At 50.0% G+C, this 15,459-nt stretch overlaps 1 protein-coding gene across 3 annotated transcripts in view; it reads left to right on the forward strand.

Moving 5' to 3' along the window:
- Window positions 1-5,913: 5,913 nt before the first annotated feature.
- Window positions 5,914-15,459, forward strand: part of BIN3 (bridging integrator 3) — a 47,464-nt gene continuing 37,918 nt past the window's right edge. For 2 of the 3 annotated variants that reach the window (XR_449805.2, XM_007167859.2), the window contains exon 1: window positions 5,914-6,034. Coding sequence is in view for 1 of the 3 variants with exons in the window: in XM_007167859.2 (XP_007167921.1) it covers window positions 6,027-6,034 (8 nt within the window). In the remaining 2 variants the exon portion in view is untranslated. The remainder of the gene's footprint in view (window positions 6,035-15,459) is intronic. The other variant, XM_028163000.2, reaches the window with a different exon arrangement.

A 15,459-nucleotide genomic window follows, 5' to 3' on the forward strand; every position in this document is an offset into this window, starting at 1 on the left:
CGGTGTCTGGGGGCTGTCTCGGCCACAGCAGCAGGGGGTGGACACTGGGCAGCCAGGCCTGGAGCAAGGTCAGGCTAGGGCAATCCTCCCCATCCCCCCAGATCTGCTCTTTGTCACCTATAGGACCTGCAAGGATTCCCCACGAAAGCCATGCTCTCCTGGGGGCTGTGCCCACCTGGGAGGCCCTGTGGCTACAGCTGGGAATGGGTGGCCATCCCAGCCAGGGGACAGAAGTCTGGAGGTCACTCTATCACCCACAATCATCTCAAAGCCTGTCCCCCCTATACTGTCCCTAGTGGGTACCCTCCCGCAGCTGCAAGCTGACCACTGGACGGCACCACGGCTGGAGCACGGGCTTTACAGCCAGGACTTCAGTTTGACGTTCAGCACAAGCTTTCCTGGGGTCAAGCCCTCCAAGCCTCATTGTCCTCCTTCAGGGAGGAGGCACACGAGATGACATGTGAGAGTAGGCCTCCCATAAATGCCAGCTCCCTGCCCTTTTGCTACTTTCTTTTCTACTCCGAGGCAGTTTACACAGCCTGGGTTTAAAAAACCTGTCGTTCTCCCTTGGCCGACTCTAAGACGTTGGGCAATCTGTTCAGCCTCAGTTTCCTCATCAATAAAAAGGAGATAATCAGAGGAGCCGCCTCATCAAGTTACCGTGAAAAAGACATTATCTAATACATGCCAAATGCTTAACCCAGCGCCAGAAAGTGTCAATGGAAGTTACTATTATGGGAAACTTCAGAGGGCAGAGAATGGGGCTTGGGAGCATCCAGAGGCCAGTTGTAAGACGTTCAGGGGAGCAAAGCCTGAAGACACAGGCCAGAGCTGATGGGACTAACCACACAGCAACCCTGGCACCTGGACATCCCCTATTGCACTGATGGCCCTGGGGGCTGAGGGTGATTTCTCCCAGGCCTTCTCCCTCTTTTAACCCCATTTGCTCTAAGGTGGTGCCGTATACGCTTTTTGAGATCAGTGAACACCAGACACCTGTGGATGTTTTATTTTTAAAAGAGAATCACGGGTTTCCCTGGTGGCGCAGTGGTTGAGAATCCGCTTGCCAATGCAGGGGACACGGGTTCGAGCCCTGGTCCGGGAAGATCCCACGTGCTGCGGAGCAACTAAGTCCATGCGCCACAACTACTGAGCCTGCGCTCTAGAGCTCCGCGAGCCACAACTACGGAGCCCACAAGCCTAGAGCCCGAGCTCCGCAACAAGAGAAGCCACCACAATGAGAAGCCCGCGCACCGCAACGAAGAGTAGCCCCCCCTTGACGCAACTAGAGAAAGCCCGCACGCCGCAACGAAGACCCAATGCAGCCAAAAATAAATCTAAAAAAAAATAAAAAAATAATAGAGAATCAGCAGTAGCAAAATCAAGATGAAGTACTTTGATCTTGAGAGATGGAGAAATAAAACTTCTTTTTTCTTTACTGTTAGAGTCCAATGCTAATTGTTCCTGATCCTTGGAATTCTCCACACAGATATCCATGAGTGGCCTACTAGGGCCACTCAGAGAAGTGACTTCTTCCTAGGGTGGAACAACACTATTAGGGAGAATGGGCTGCAGGGCTGGGCAGAGAAAACAGGATTCACAGGGCCAGCCTGTCCCTGTCACAGCCCAGCGCCATCCCTCCCTATTTCTCTTCCCCAACCAGGCACAGAGCTCCCATCTCTGGCACCCTGGCCAACAGGCCAGACCGGGAGAGCGCCTTAGCTCTCCTGCCCCACCAGCACCACAGCAGGTGCAAAGGTCACTTTGGATAGAAAGATGAGGTCCAAGTACTAGATACCGCCCCCTTGAGGATGGAGAGGAAAAGAGAATGGTGAAGTGTGGAGCGTGGAAAGTGGGTACCATCCCCACCTGCAGGAACTTCTCAACCCCAATCCGAGCCCTGAGGACGCCAGCTCTAAGGCACTTCTTAGCCCCACCATGGCCTGGGTACCAGCCCCACATCACAGCCATGATGACTCCACCTTGCTCTCCCTCATCCTTTTCAGCCACCAGTGCCCCACCTCAGGAGCCACATCTTCAGGGACTTCCTCTGACTTCCCCTTGGTGGACCCACCTGGAGGCATAGGCCACCCAAAGCCAACTGGGACCGCGGGAGCAGTGGGCTCAGTGCTCCTCCCGCGAGTTCTCTTTCCAGTGGGCGCCTCCTACTGCGGGGCAAGTCGTCAGGGGGCTGCCCAGGCTTGACAGAGCATCCCTTGGACTGATGCCTGGGGCATATGTTGTCCAGGGGGGATTGTTTTCCCTCCTGGTGTGCGCTCTCTCTCTCCCTCACTCGCGTCTCCTCCCTGGCTTCTGTGAGCTAATCAGGGAGCAGGAGGGGGAGGAGGGGGATGCTGCTTGCCTTCCCCGTTATCTGCAGCGATCCACGGTGACTAATGCTCCCAGTTGGTAAAAAGGCAGTGTAATCAAAACACTTTTTTTTTTTAGGTCCTTAAAGTTAGTCATTCTCCCAGAGTGGAGGAAAAAAAAGCCCACAGCAGGCACCATGAAATGCAAGCTGAGAGACTCGTGCTGCGGATGGAACTAAAGTATTGGCCATGGCAGTTCCCCGTGGGTCTGAGGCTCGGTCCCTCCTCCTCTGGGCCCCTTGGCTAGCCTTCCTCTGCACCCTCATTTGTTCTTGCTTTCCTCGATATCTGGGCTGTCTGATCCCTGAAGGACTCCCATGCCAAGCTGGGATCTGCCCTTTCCTCTCACCCTGCGAGGTGCCGCCACCTGCTGGTCCTGAGTGCTCCAAACTGGAGGAAGCATATAAAAGCTCCCAGGCCGAGGCTGAGTGCCAGATCTTTTGTTAGTTAGGTATCTGGTCATGTGCTGCCCCCTCCCTTCACCCCAACCCGGCCATGGGCCAGGTTGCCCATGTTGGAGTCTCCATTTTGCTACTTATTGACTGTGCTTCATGCTAATAATAATAACAGTACCTACTTCGTAGAGTCATTGTAAAGATTAAACAGGAACTGCTTAGAATACTGCCTGCCACATCCTGAGTGCTCAATTAACTCATAAAAATAATAACAACAAAATAACAAACTGGAATGTATACCATCACATTCCCCTTACTCATCCATGGCAGACATTGCTAATCAATCACAGAATTTCTCCATCAGTAGAAGATTCCCCAGAATCCTCAGCACAGCACTCCAGCACTCCCTAGATTTCTGTGTGGGGAAGCTGGGAGAGGAAGTATATGACAAGCTCAGAGATGAGGGTCAATGGCTTTGTCCCCTAAAGTGGATCTCTGCCACCTGAACACTCATTAAACTTCTGGCTTAGGCTTCTGGGGAGAAAGCAGTAGTCACCAGGCTTGAAACCAGGAGCGTCTACCTCTACCCAAAGCTCCTCCACTCTCTGCTTCCACTTAGAAACTGAATTTGCTTGTATTCTATTCCACCCCACCCGCTGAAGGGACAGGGTCAGCCTGTATTGTGCTGTCCTTTGGTTACAGAAGAGAAAGACATAGCTCCCAGCCCTGGGTCTAGAGACCCTGCCGCTGAGTCTTCCCCAACAGTGGGAGGAGTTTGTGCTTCCTCATGCTCAGCTCCCCAGGAATCAATACATGGCATGCCACACTCACAGAGGGAAGCCTGTGGGTCCACAGGATAGCAGGATGCCCGCCTCAGCCCAGCATCCAACCTCAGCCCAGCAGGCCTCGAGCTGAGCCAATGAGCCACAGGTAAGGAGATGGAGCTTAGCTCAGAGCAGGCACTCTCCTTACAGACTCCCAGGAAGCCAGCACTCTTCCTAGTCCCCTCAAAAGTCCTGCGGGCTACATGAAAGGTTTGGGGTTGAAAGTAAGCAGCACAGCCTTAGTAGGGCCTCAGTCTGAATCCTTCCATCCCAGAAGGTATGTTTGGCTTCATTCCAAGACATCCATGATTCCTCAGACCAGCTCACTTCTCTGGGTTTGCCTCTCTGTTCGGGCCCCATCTCACATGCCTTCCCCGTTCTCCTGTTTCCTGAGGGCCTCTGGAGTCAACAAGAGAGTTGACTTGGATTCTCAAAATACTGGAGACTTTGGTGATGTGATCCATCCACTCATCTTTTAAATGAGGGGACCAAGGCCCAGAAAGGAGATGGGACTTGTCAGCTGTAGGGTCAAAGAACTAGAGCCCAGTACTCCTCCAGATTCTTAATCTAGAACTCATCATTCTTGCCCTGCAGGATGTGGTTTCCACCCCACAGCCCTGAAACAGACTTGCCCTGGGTTATGGCGGTTGCCTAGGTTAACACTTGGAAATTCTTTAGCACTGTGGGGCAATAACTAGGGGAGACAGAGTAGGGGGAAAGGAGGAAGCAGGTGGGGAAGCCATCCGCAGGCGCTGAAATTCCAGGAGCCTCATAAACACACTGCACCCTCCGTCCATTCATCACACCCCGTGCAAAGCAGCAAGGACTGTCCCTCCCTTTGCCCACAGTCTCTGCCCCAGCTGCCCTTTGGTGACTTCTCTTCTTCCTCTTTACTCTTCAAGGCTGTTCTAGTGCTCATTTTGGCCTGTTTCCTGAGGGGTAACAATGGTGATGAAGCTAATCTGTGTGATGTGTTTGGGGGCCCACTCAAGAATGGAAATAGAAAATATAAATGAGAGACTACCTCCCCTGGACAATTTTCTGAGCTCCCCTATTCCCCCTGGCCAAGCCCTCCACCCTGCCCTGGGAGGTCAGAACAAACTATACATTTCTTTGCTCTAGTTCATCAGCTTAACTACTCCCCAAGCATCCCTTATAACACTAAAGCCCATTTGAAGCAGAATTCCTAGAGAGAAGGCCCTTGGGGGCCCAGCAGTTACCAGCAGCCTCACTGCCTGCTGCTCTCTCTTCTAAGGCAGAGAGGTTTTGGAGGGTGAGAAAGCCAACTTGGCCCAGAACAGCGTAGGAGGCATTTTGGAAGACCCACGGCAAGTGAGCTGCTTGCCTGGAACTCAGTCCTCTTCTCAGCCATCATAGGTTCCCTCTGCCTGGACCCTCCCCAGCCCTCCCCTCAGACTCACCGGGCCAGCCTGATTTGCCTTCAGGACGTGGCTTACCCATTGGCTCCTCCCAGAAGCCTTCACTAAAACTCCACGTGCAGTTTGGGGCAGGGGCCTTACAGGCTGCCACAGCACTTTCTTTCCCATCATATATTATTACTTAGTTGCCTGTTTATCTCTCCCTCCAGGTAAGTAGCCCTGGGAGGGCATAAGGGCAGGATCCGTACTGCTTTTTCATGGTTGTATCCTTGAAGTTAGCTCAGTGCCTGGCACATTGTAGGAGCACAATGAATATGTGTTAAATGAATGAGCATAAAAATGGAACCATTCACATCATTTGGGTTCTGTAGTGCGGAGCACAGAGGGAAGACTGGAAGACTGGAAGACTGGGAGCAACCCTTACTCTTTGTCCTCTTTTGTTCAGTAAATCCACAGAACATTCCAACCTGAAAAGCACTATTCTATTTCCATTCAGAGCCCTGTGCCATTTTGGAGGAGCGAAAAGATCCATTTGTTTCTTTGTAACAGGTAACTATGTACAGGGTACAAAATTTAAAAGATACAAAAGACCATACAGTGAATGTAAGTCTCCCTCACACCCACTCCTTCATCGCTCCTTTCGCCCCTGCCCCCGCTAGACAATTAATTACTGCTACTGTCCCTGGATGAGAAATCTCTTTACAAACTGAAAAACTAAGGCAATCCCCGGTTAAGCAACACGTGTAGTCCGTGGAGGAGAATTTTACCAAGTCAGCGTTTAAGGCACAAAACGCACCCAGGGGTCCTCATGCCCCCGCCACAGGCTAAGTCCTCTGGAGCCCCTAAGCCTAGGCGCGAGGGTCGCTGGCCAGGGCAACTCCGCGAAAGCAAGCGGCAGAGGAAGGGTTAATGCGTCTGGCCCCGCCCTCCAGACCCGCCTCTTCCGGGCAGAGGGGGGCGGGGCCCACGTCACTTCCTGGAGACTGGCTGAATCCGGAAGCGATCCCCCAGGACCGAGTTGCAGCTGAGGACCCCGGCGGCAGGGCCAGGTTCGGGACCATGAGCTGGTGAGTGGGGCCCAGGCGGCGGGGTCAGCTGGAGCCCCCGGCCTGCAATGCGCTTTGCCCTGCGTCCGTCCGACTTGAGTCCCTTGACCCGCGCTGCCCGCGGACCCTCCGCCCCGGAGCAGGGCCCGATTAGCCCCAGCCCGTGGGGTCGTTCAAGGGGCCTTCCTCTGGTGCTTTCCTGGAGGCTCCAGCTCTCGGCAGGCCTCACCGGGAGGTGGGGCGGGGGATCCCTTTAGAGTGGTATCCCGCGTTTGTTTCCTGACTCTGTTCCTAGGAGCCGGTCCCGTCCGTCTTCTCTCAGCTGCGTGAAGTGAGGGACGCCCCTGTTACCTCCTTTACTGAATATCTGTTGAGAAATATGCACTTCTCTCTCCCCCGTGGGCATCTCTCCACCACTGCCAGGTGGCCCTCACTCTGGCCGTCTGAGCTCAGTTCATGGATCAAAACCCCTAGCTTTCAGATGAGTAGCCTTTGCCCCACTTAGTCTTCAAGAGACAAAACTTGCTTCTCTTTCGGAAGGGGCCAGAATTACACACCCGCCCTCCCAGTATGGGATTGGACTAATTTTTTTCCGGGGCCTTACCCACTCATTGCTTTCGCTGTTAAATTAACGTAAGTAAGCTTAAATGTTATGGGAACTATCAAGCCATGAGAAAAGAAGCCAGGAAGCCTCAGAGTAGTAGTCACAACTCCAGAGCTGGCACGTGCGTTGCTATGGAACTGTGTGATACTTGGCTCATAGTAGACACTTGATAATGTTCAATGGTTGATTTCTTTTGTAAGACTCAATTTGCCCAAAGGACCTTACCTTCAGGCTTAAGGGCCTATATATGCACAACCCAAACCTCAGGGCATCCAACTAAAGTGTGCTTGTATGAATGCATTGACCCCCGGAGATGTACAAGATGAATCAGTCCTTTTGGAATCCAAGTTACGTTAACATAGGGTACACGTTTGCCACTTTCTCCTCAGAGTCTAGCCTGTTTCTTTACGAAAAGTGGACTAGTTATGCTTTAGCTAGTTATGAACGAGTGAAGATGGTAGAATATTCTTTAGGAAGGCTCTTGCAGGCTCACATTTGGCCATCAATGGAGACTAAGCTCTGGCCACAAACAACTGATGTCATTCAGTGTCAGGGACAGCTCTGTAATGTAAAATGTAAGCCATTTCTGTCCCCTCCTCCCCCCTGCTTCTTAGACGAAGATTGACTGACAGATGTCAGACAATCAGCACCAGCACACGTGGAGGGCAGCCCCGAGCAATCCCCTAACAAGCCCCAGCAGGAGCTGCTCCTTTTCCCTCCACCTTTGCTCCAGGAGGCCGATAGGGGGCTGGAGCCTTAAAAAGCTAACTTTCGCATCTTGTTATAACCTAGTTAGTGATGGGCGTAGTGGCAATCCTTCAATTCCCCTTCCTAGAGGAATTACTTCCTTAAAGGATCAATCTGGGTCCCTTTACTTTGTGATGTAGATGTCTTCTTGCCTGCTGCATCTTGAATCTTTGGAGTTCTCTTACCTGATGTCTCAAAAAGCAGACAGTACAGGTGCTTTACATTGCCTAGACTGGCGTTTACAATTCTTAAGAATGAATCGATCTTTTCTTCACAAATCAGGAGAAGAGTAGAGCAGAGACCACTAAAGGTAGAGGATTCTCTGGGTGATCTGAGATGCATTGTTTCCACCTGTCATACAGAAATCTTTTTTCTGAAAAACTAATAGCCTATTTCAGGCTGGAGAGAATTGAAATTGACAAGTAACTGCCCAGCCAAAGCTGAGATTTTATCCAGTAGAATTAATTTAACAATACACACGCATCTTGGCACCTCCTTGGACTGAGGGTCACAATCAAAAGGGTGGCTTTGTCCCTCAAAGCTGAGGTTCCTTTCTCTTCCTCCTTAGAGGGCTTCTACGTCATCTCTTGCGTGGCCCCTGACCCTCTCTCCCTGAGAGGGGAACAGCACCAGCGCCTGGGCACACAATTGCACTCAGTTCCTGGCTCAATGGCTGGCAAGGGGACCAGGGCTGGGTCCTTCTGATTCACTCCTGGAGTGGTTTTCCTGCTCCCAGAATGAATCCATCCATTCATCCGTGATTGGAATTCTCAGTGGGGGAAGAGACCAGAGTGACGTAGAGCCGTCATGGGAGGCTGATGCCCAAGGTCAAGTTCACCAAGCACATGGGATATGCCAGCCATCGTCGAATAAGGCCTAAGGGTACGCGGCCCATGGTCCCCAGAGGGTAGCCATTGTTCTGGGCTAGGCTGGGCTTTCAAAATGTCACAGTGAGAAATGTCCAATATTGGTGCCCTTTGCACACTGTGGACTTTGCATGAAGAGTGACAGGTCTTTGTTCTCTGCTTCCTCAGTGCATGCAGCCCGCCCACCGCCTGTTTGTTTAGTGGGCACTTGCTGCCTTCCTGTACCATCTACTCATCCATCCGTCCACCGGCCTGCTTTTCAGCAAGGTGGCCCAGTGGTGGGCTCTGCTCGGAGGAAGGCATTTGATGTTTACATCCCAGATCACTGATCCACCTCCTGACCCCAAGCCAAGTGCTGCTTTCTTACCCCTCCTCCTCCGTGTCACCCCCTCTCTCCCTGTGTGTGTGTGTGTGTGTCTTTATTATGGTGTGGAGGGAGAATTAAATGGAATTAAGGATAGTGACCTTAATCTTGCTTAGCTGTCTCCAGGACCCATAGCCTTCCTTGGAACCACACACCTTCATGGTGATCTTAGGCTTCAGTGACGAGGAAAAAGGAGCACTGCTGGAGGAAATCGTCCTATACCTAGAGGTTCAGGAGTTTGACTCAGAAGGAAGGAAATTAAAGGCAGTGCAGATAAATTTGGTAGGAGTTGGAGTGCTGAGTTCAGGCTCTGGTTCCCTCATTCACAGTGTGGCCTGGTTAGGCATCTGATCTTCCTCTGTCTTGTTTTCTCCAATTATGACATGGAATGGATAAGCTCAGCTGATACTTTGTCACCCAGACCTGTTGTGAAAAGAATGGAAACCCTGCGGATGCTATTTTTTTTTTCTGACTCTTCTGGGCTCTTCTGCCCCTTAAGTATTGGTATTCCTCAGGAAACATCTTTTTTTTTTTTTTTTTTTTTTTTTCCTGTTCTCACCATGTATACCCTCCCCATCATCTTCAGGATAAAGGCCTAACTCTGGGCCATGGCTTATAAGGCCCTTCTGGATCTGGCTGTCCCCCTTCACTCCTGTGTCCAAGCTTTTCCTGGTCTCTCGTGCCCCTGCTCCTCTCTACGTGCCGTTCCCCTGCCCAAAATGCCCTTTACTCCCCTCACCTCCCCACCCGCCATCCCCCAGGCCAACATCCACTCATCCTTCAAGAGTCAGGGCGGGCTTCAGCTCCTCTGAGGGTCTTCCCTGAACGGCCCCCCACACCCTGCCAAGCTGAGTGGGGTGCCCCTCCTCTGACCACCGTTAGCATCTGTACTTGAATTCTTGGCTTACTTTTCAGTCAGCCCACTAGTCCATGAGCTGTTGAAAACAGAGGCTGTCTCTTGGTCACCACTGTATCCCTAGCGCTGTTCCCGGCAATCAGTAAATGTTTACTGAATGTATGAATGAGGACTTTATTCCCATTTACTGACTTGCCTTCACTGAGGAAAAAATTTAAGATAAAAATGTGCAAAAGCTACTGGCCACTTCCTGAAGTGAAGAGCCTCTAAGCGTGCTATTGTTAACATGAAGAAGTGGCTTCCGAGCCTCTCTGAGGCTGTCTCAGTTCTCTGCCCTCCCCTCCCCACCCATCCCCAACCCAGACTCCTTTATTCTCGAACTCCATGGTGCTTCTCTTGTAGTACTCCCACGCTATCCACGCATCACAAACGTGCGCCTCTCTCCCACGTAAAGTCCGTGAGAGCAGGATCTACAGCGTCTCCATCTGTGTGTACACATACTGTCTTGCACATAGTGGGTACCTAATCGGTAATCGTCAAATGAAGTGGATGGAATATAAAGAAAGGACGGTAAACTGCTGGGTCAGAGGGAACCATCCGTGCAATTGCAAACATTTTCTCGGTGGAGGCTCTTTTCCCTCTAGCGTCACCAGTGCTATCTTACATTCATATAGTGCTTTTAACTTTGCACATTACTTTCCCATCCATTCTCTGATATCATCCCCACATCTACCCTTTGAAGTTTGCAGTTCAGGTCTGATTATCTCCCTTTGACAACTTATCCGAATTCACTCACCTGGCAGAACTGGAACTGAAGCCTGCATCTCCTGAGTACTCCCTGTGCTTAAACAGGAACATTAGGAAAGTGGAAGACCATTCCCAAGCTGATTGGATCCCAAAGGAAGGTGTCTGACTTTGCTAGGCCGTATTGACATCACCAGGTTGGTAGTGAATTACAGGAAGTGACCAGTTTTCACAGGTAAAGTGATAGAGGAAGTCCTGTGTCCTGCAGACCTCCAGGTATTCTGGACCATCTCAGCTTCTTCCTATTCTGGGGCCTCCCTGCATGGGGCAGCCTTATCACTTGCTTCTGTGACTTTGGACAGGCCAGGCTCTCCCCAAGCTTCTTCCTCCTGTGTAAAGATCATAGTAATGCCTAGAAGACAGGGACCCCATGAGGAGCCCATGAGATTCTATATTCAACATTGTTTTGGGAACAAATGTAAAACTCTTCTTTCAGCCGTTTGTAACAAGGGGGGAAGGGACCTTTTCCTGATTTTGGAGTGGTTGGAAAGAATCAAGTACCTTGAGTCCCACAGCGTCGTAGTCAAAGGTGTTTTCTTGTATATTATACTTTTAAGTAAATGTGTTGAGGTAGCTTTCAAATTGGCAGTTAAACTATTAAAGTTGTTCTCCCAAAACCATTATTCTGGTGGCTAATCTATTAAGTAGAGCCCAGTATAGTTTGTTGCACACAGATAGTGCTCAATGAATCTTTGTTGATTTAATGCATATCGAACAGTTTTTAATGTACAAGAGCCTGTGCTAAACACTGGGAGACATTCAAAATGCTTTAAGAATCCATCCTTGTCTTCGGCCAGTGTATGGAAAGTACCAGAGTTTCACAAGAATGACAGCAGATCGCTGAACGTCCCTGTGGCAGCATCAAGAAAGACTTCAAGCAGAGGATATGATTTTTAACTGAACCTTGACTTAGCGAGCGTGTCCTGTTGCAGTGGGGAACGGGAGGGGGGGGTGCAGGTTAGAAGAATGGTGTGAAAAAGGTGTGTGGAGACAGAATGCGTGAAGAGTGTTGGGGGCAGGCAGTCAGGAGGCCAGCTTGGGTTTAGTAAATAGTGATTTGGGTAGAAGCTTCATTGATGAAAACTGGCACTCCGGTTGGGGCCATATTGTAAGCGCTTTCAGTGCCATGCTGAGGAATTGAAATTGAGCCTAGCCTTCTGAAAATTGAAGGTTTTTGAGCAGGGAAGTGGCAGGGCAAAAGCAATGATTTTTGTCAGGTTAATTTGGCAGTGATCTGCAGGATAACTCAGAAAAGAGAAAGAATAGAGTTGGGGGCGGGGTACCTTGGTCAGTGGCTTCCAAAGTTTTTTGACCACAACTTGCAGTCAGAAATGCCTTTGATATCAACAGACACACAAACACACACACACACACACGAAATAAGTTTCACATTGTATGGGTACAATGCACTCAGATATTTTCTACTATGTTCTATTTTGTTTTTTAAAGAATGACCCACTTCAGTTGATTTCATGACTGATTTTGATAGATGTTTACAATGGAATGATGTGTAGCAGTGTAAATGATCGGTGAGGGATGGGTGTATCTAGGAGTTTATTACAAATATTCAGACTAGAAGCTCATACCTGTGACTCCAGCCAGGTAAAGATAGTGTTGTTTATTTGGTTGTTTGTCATTGGTTATAAATAAGGAATACAGAAGGGGCGGCTGTAAAGAAAGCTGGCTGGTTCTGCATAAGAACTTATTGCATAGATTTGAAAGCCGCCAACCACTTTACGTAGAAAAGAAAACCCAGGTGGACAAAAGCCTAAATCAAGGTGTTCCATTTATTAGTAATCAGGGAGAGCAGGTTAAACCAACATTGAGAAATGAAATGTCATTTCATAGCCATCAGACTGGCAAAAATGGTAAATTTAGCCTGGCAATGCCAAGTATCTGAGGATGAGGAGCAGTGAGAACTGGCATCCACTGAGTGGGGTGGCGGGGTGGGGAATTGATACAGCTGCTGGGAGATTTTGCAGTACCTCACACAGTCAAAGATGGGCCTACCCCTCACCCAGAGAAACTTCTGCACCTGTGCAGCAGGAGACCTGAGCAGAAATGTCTGCTGCTTCATTGTTTATACATGTCCAGCCTCTGAAGAATGGGAAAATAAAACATGGTATCATTACATAGCGAAATATGCAGTGTCAAAATGAATGAAGTCGAGCCATGTGTATCAGCAGGGGCAAATCTCAGAAACATAAGGCCCAACGTAAAAGGCTAGTTTGGAAATGATACATTCAATACTGTACTATTTGTATAAAGTTTAGATCTGTAAAACAACACTATGTTGTGCTTATGGATTCAAACTTATGAAGCAAAAGTATAGGATTAATAAACACTGAATTTGGGGTAGTGGTTACCTCAAGGATAACAGGAGGGAGGCAAGGAAGGAAATGGGATCAGGCTGGAACACTCAGGGAGCTTCAGCAGTATCTGTGCTGGTGTACTGCTTGAAGAATAAGACCTGAAGCAAGTATGGCTCAGTGTTAGAATTTGACAATGCTAGGTGGTGGGTACATGAGTATTTATTATATGTGCTCTGCTCTATAATTTTCTGAGTGTTTCCAATATTTCTGTAACTATCGTCATGCCTAGCCTGACCAGTATCATGGCTAAGGCTGACCTCATAGCAGGAGAATTATTGCCTCCTGTGGCCAAAAGCTGGGGATGACCGAGGCAGGCGGGCCTAGAAGTGGGTTTCCATCCCAGCCCTCTTTCCGCTTCTGGGGGCCAAACCTTCAACAGAGAAGAGGAAACGGTGGAGTGAAAGCTCTTTTTAAGATTCCTGGTTGGGGGCTTCCCTGGTGGCGCAGTGGTTGAGAATCTGCCTGCCAATGCAGGGGACACGGGTTCGAGCCCTGGTCTGGGAGGATCCCACATGCCGCGGAGCAACTAGGCCCGTGAGCCACAATTACTGAGCCTGCGCGTCTGGAGCCTGTGCTCCGCAACAAGAGAGGCCGCGATAGTGAGAGGCCCGCGCACGGCGATGAAGAGTGGCCCCCGCTCGCCGCAACTAGAGAAAGCCCTCGCACAGAAACGAAGACCCAACACAGCCATAAATAAATAAATAAATAGATAAACCCAAAGTTAAAAAAAAAAAAAAAAGATCACCTGAGACCAGATTAAAGGAGTACAGGCCCCGCACACCCCCTAATCTTACCAGCAATCCCGCTCTTGAACCCTTGCCATAAAACTCCTCACCAAACTCCCCTGGGTTGGGACACATACTTTCCGAGTGCAGGAGCCCACTGTGTCCCCCTTTGCCTGGCAAAGCAATAAAGCTATTCTTAAAAAAAAAAAAAAAAGATTCCTGGTTGGTAAGGGACAGAAGTGAGAATGAGATTAGAGCTACTGCCTCAGCTGGTCTGGTGCTTCTCAGAGTCTGTCTGCCCTCAGCCACTGTGAACCCATCAGAGTGGAAGTCAGGCCATAGGAGGATTCTCTCTGGCTTGTTCAGTAGGCAGGACAAGACCTTTCACCTCCAAATGTCTTCTGATTCCCTTTTATAAAATGGGAAAACCGAGTTTCTACCTCTTCTTAACAGGTTAGAATGAGAATAGGTAGTAACTTGTCTGTCAAATATTAGGAGTTTCTTAAAGAGCTGCCAAAAAAAAAAAAAAATCCAAACCACCTCCCTGAATTGCCTTCCTTCCTCTCTTTTCTTGACCTTTGGATGCTCCATCAGCCTCCAAACTTGTGTCACAAATCCCTTTGCTACTCACAAGGAAGTCACCACTCAATTTTAAGCAAATATATTAACTTGGACCTGGTAGTGGTGATTATGGTAGGGACTACTGCATGCTTCCCAAACAGAAAACAACCATTTCAGGTTTCCTGACCATACTTACCTCTGTGTAATTTTGTGCAAGTCCCCCATCTGGACCTCAGTTTGATCATCATCATCAAAATACCACCACCATCGTCTTTACGACAGATACTCCCAGGCTGCTTACTGTAGGCTGGGAACGATTTTAAAGATTAAGCTCATTTAGCTTTCACAGTGACCCTATAAAATAGGTATATTATGATCCTATTTTATAGACAGGGAAACTGAGACACAGGAAAATTAGGTAAGTTGTCCAAGTCTCAGAGCTGGCAGTTGGCAGAGCCAGATCTTGAACCCAGGCAGCCTGGCTCCACAGTCCACCCCCTCATCCAGTGCGCCGTCTCTTGGGTGAAATACGGGAGGGCAGCACTTTGAATGAGCTGACATATCGGAAGCACCTAGCACAGAAACTGGCAATAGTAGATGCTCGATAAATGGTCGCTTTAATTGGATGATCTCACTCAACATTCTGTGATTCATTCTGTCTTTCCTTTTCAAGAGGTCAGCCCGGGGAGCGTGGGGAAGGAGGGATCACAGCTGAGCTGGGCCATTGTTCTGGTCAAGTAACAAATCAGCCAAGTCACAGAGTCGTGCCTTTTATTTTTAAACACACACATACCTCCTCGGACTGGTGGCAAGCGAGAGTGGTGTTCTCTGTGCTCTGGTTCGGGATCCAGCTAATTTAGGGGAAGGACTGAGGTGGGGCTGGAGAGGCTATGGTCCTAGGCACTGGAAATGGATCCTTCACAGCTCAGGCCATTTCCCCTTCTGATGGGGTCTCTCACGTCCTTGCTTGGGCTGAACTTTCCTTGGCCCCGGGCATTGTGGCCAGCTGGCCCTTCAGAGAGGATGGCATCCAGCAAGCAGCTGCTCCGCCGGAGCCAGCTGACTCTCCATAAACCCTGCCCTGGCCCGGGCCCACTGTTTTCTCTCTCCGATTGTCAAGGTGGTGGTAGCCTTGGTGGGGCCTCAGACCAGAGAAGGCAGCGACCGGAGGATAGAGTGACAGAAGGATGGGGGAGGAGGGGCTTGTCCTTCCAGCCTGCAGAAGCTGCTGCCTTTCGCCCACCTTCCTGCTCTTGCCGAGAGACAGTGACTCAGGCCCAGACCACTCCCCGGGGAGCCAGGATTTCAGCCACTATCTGCTGCCTCCTACTCTTTGCTCAGCCCTCCCTTCGTTCTCACCTCCCTCCCCTCCCCCCACGCCCCACCCCCAAAACTGTGAACTTTGCCCAGCTGGAGATACCAGGACGATACAGGGTGGGGTTGTAAGGCTGGTGGAGACTGAATCATTCCAGGGTTCTCTCCACCCCCGGGCCAGGCCTCGGCCCATTCAGGCTCAGTAGAAACAAATTCTGCAGGCCCAGTGAAGG

The sequence above is a fragment of the Balaenoptera acutorostrata genome, chromosome 6 (assembly GCF_949987535.1).
Source record: "Balaenoptera acutorostrata chromosome 6, mBalAcu1.1, whole genome shotgun sequence".
NCBI lineage: Eukaryota > Metazoa > Chordata > Mammalia > Artiodactyla > Balaenopteridae > Balaenoptera > Balaenoptera acutorostrata.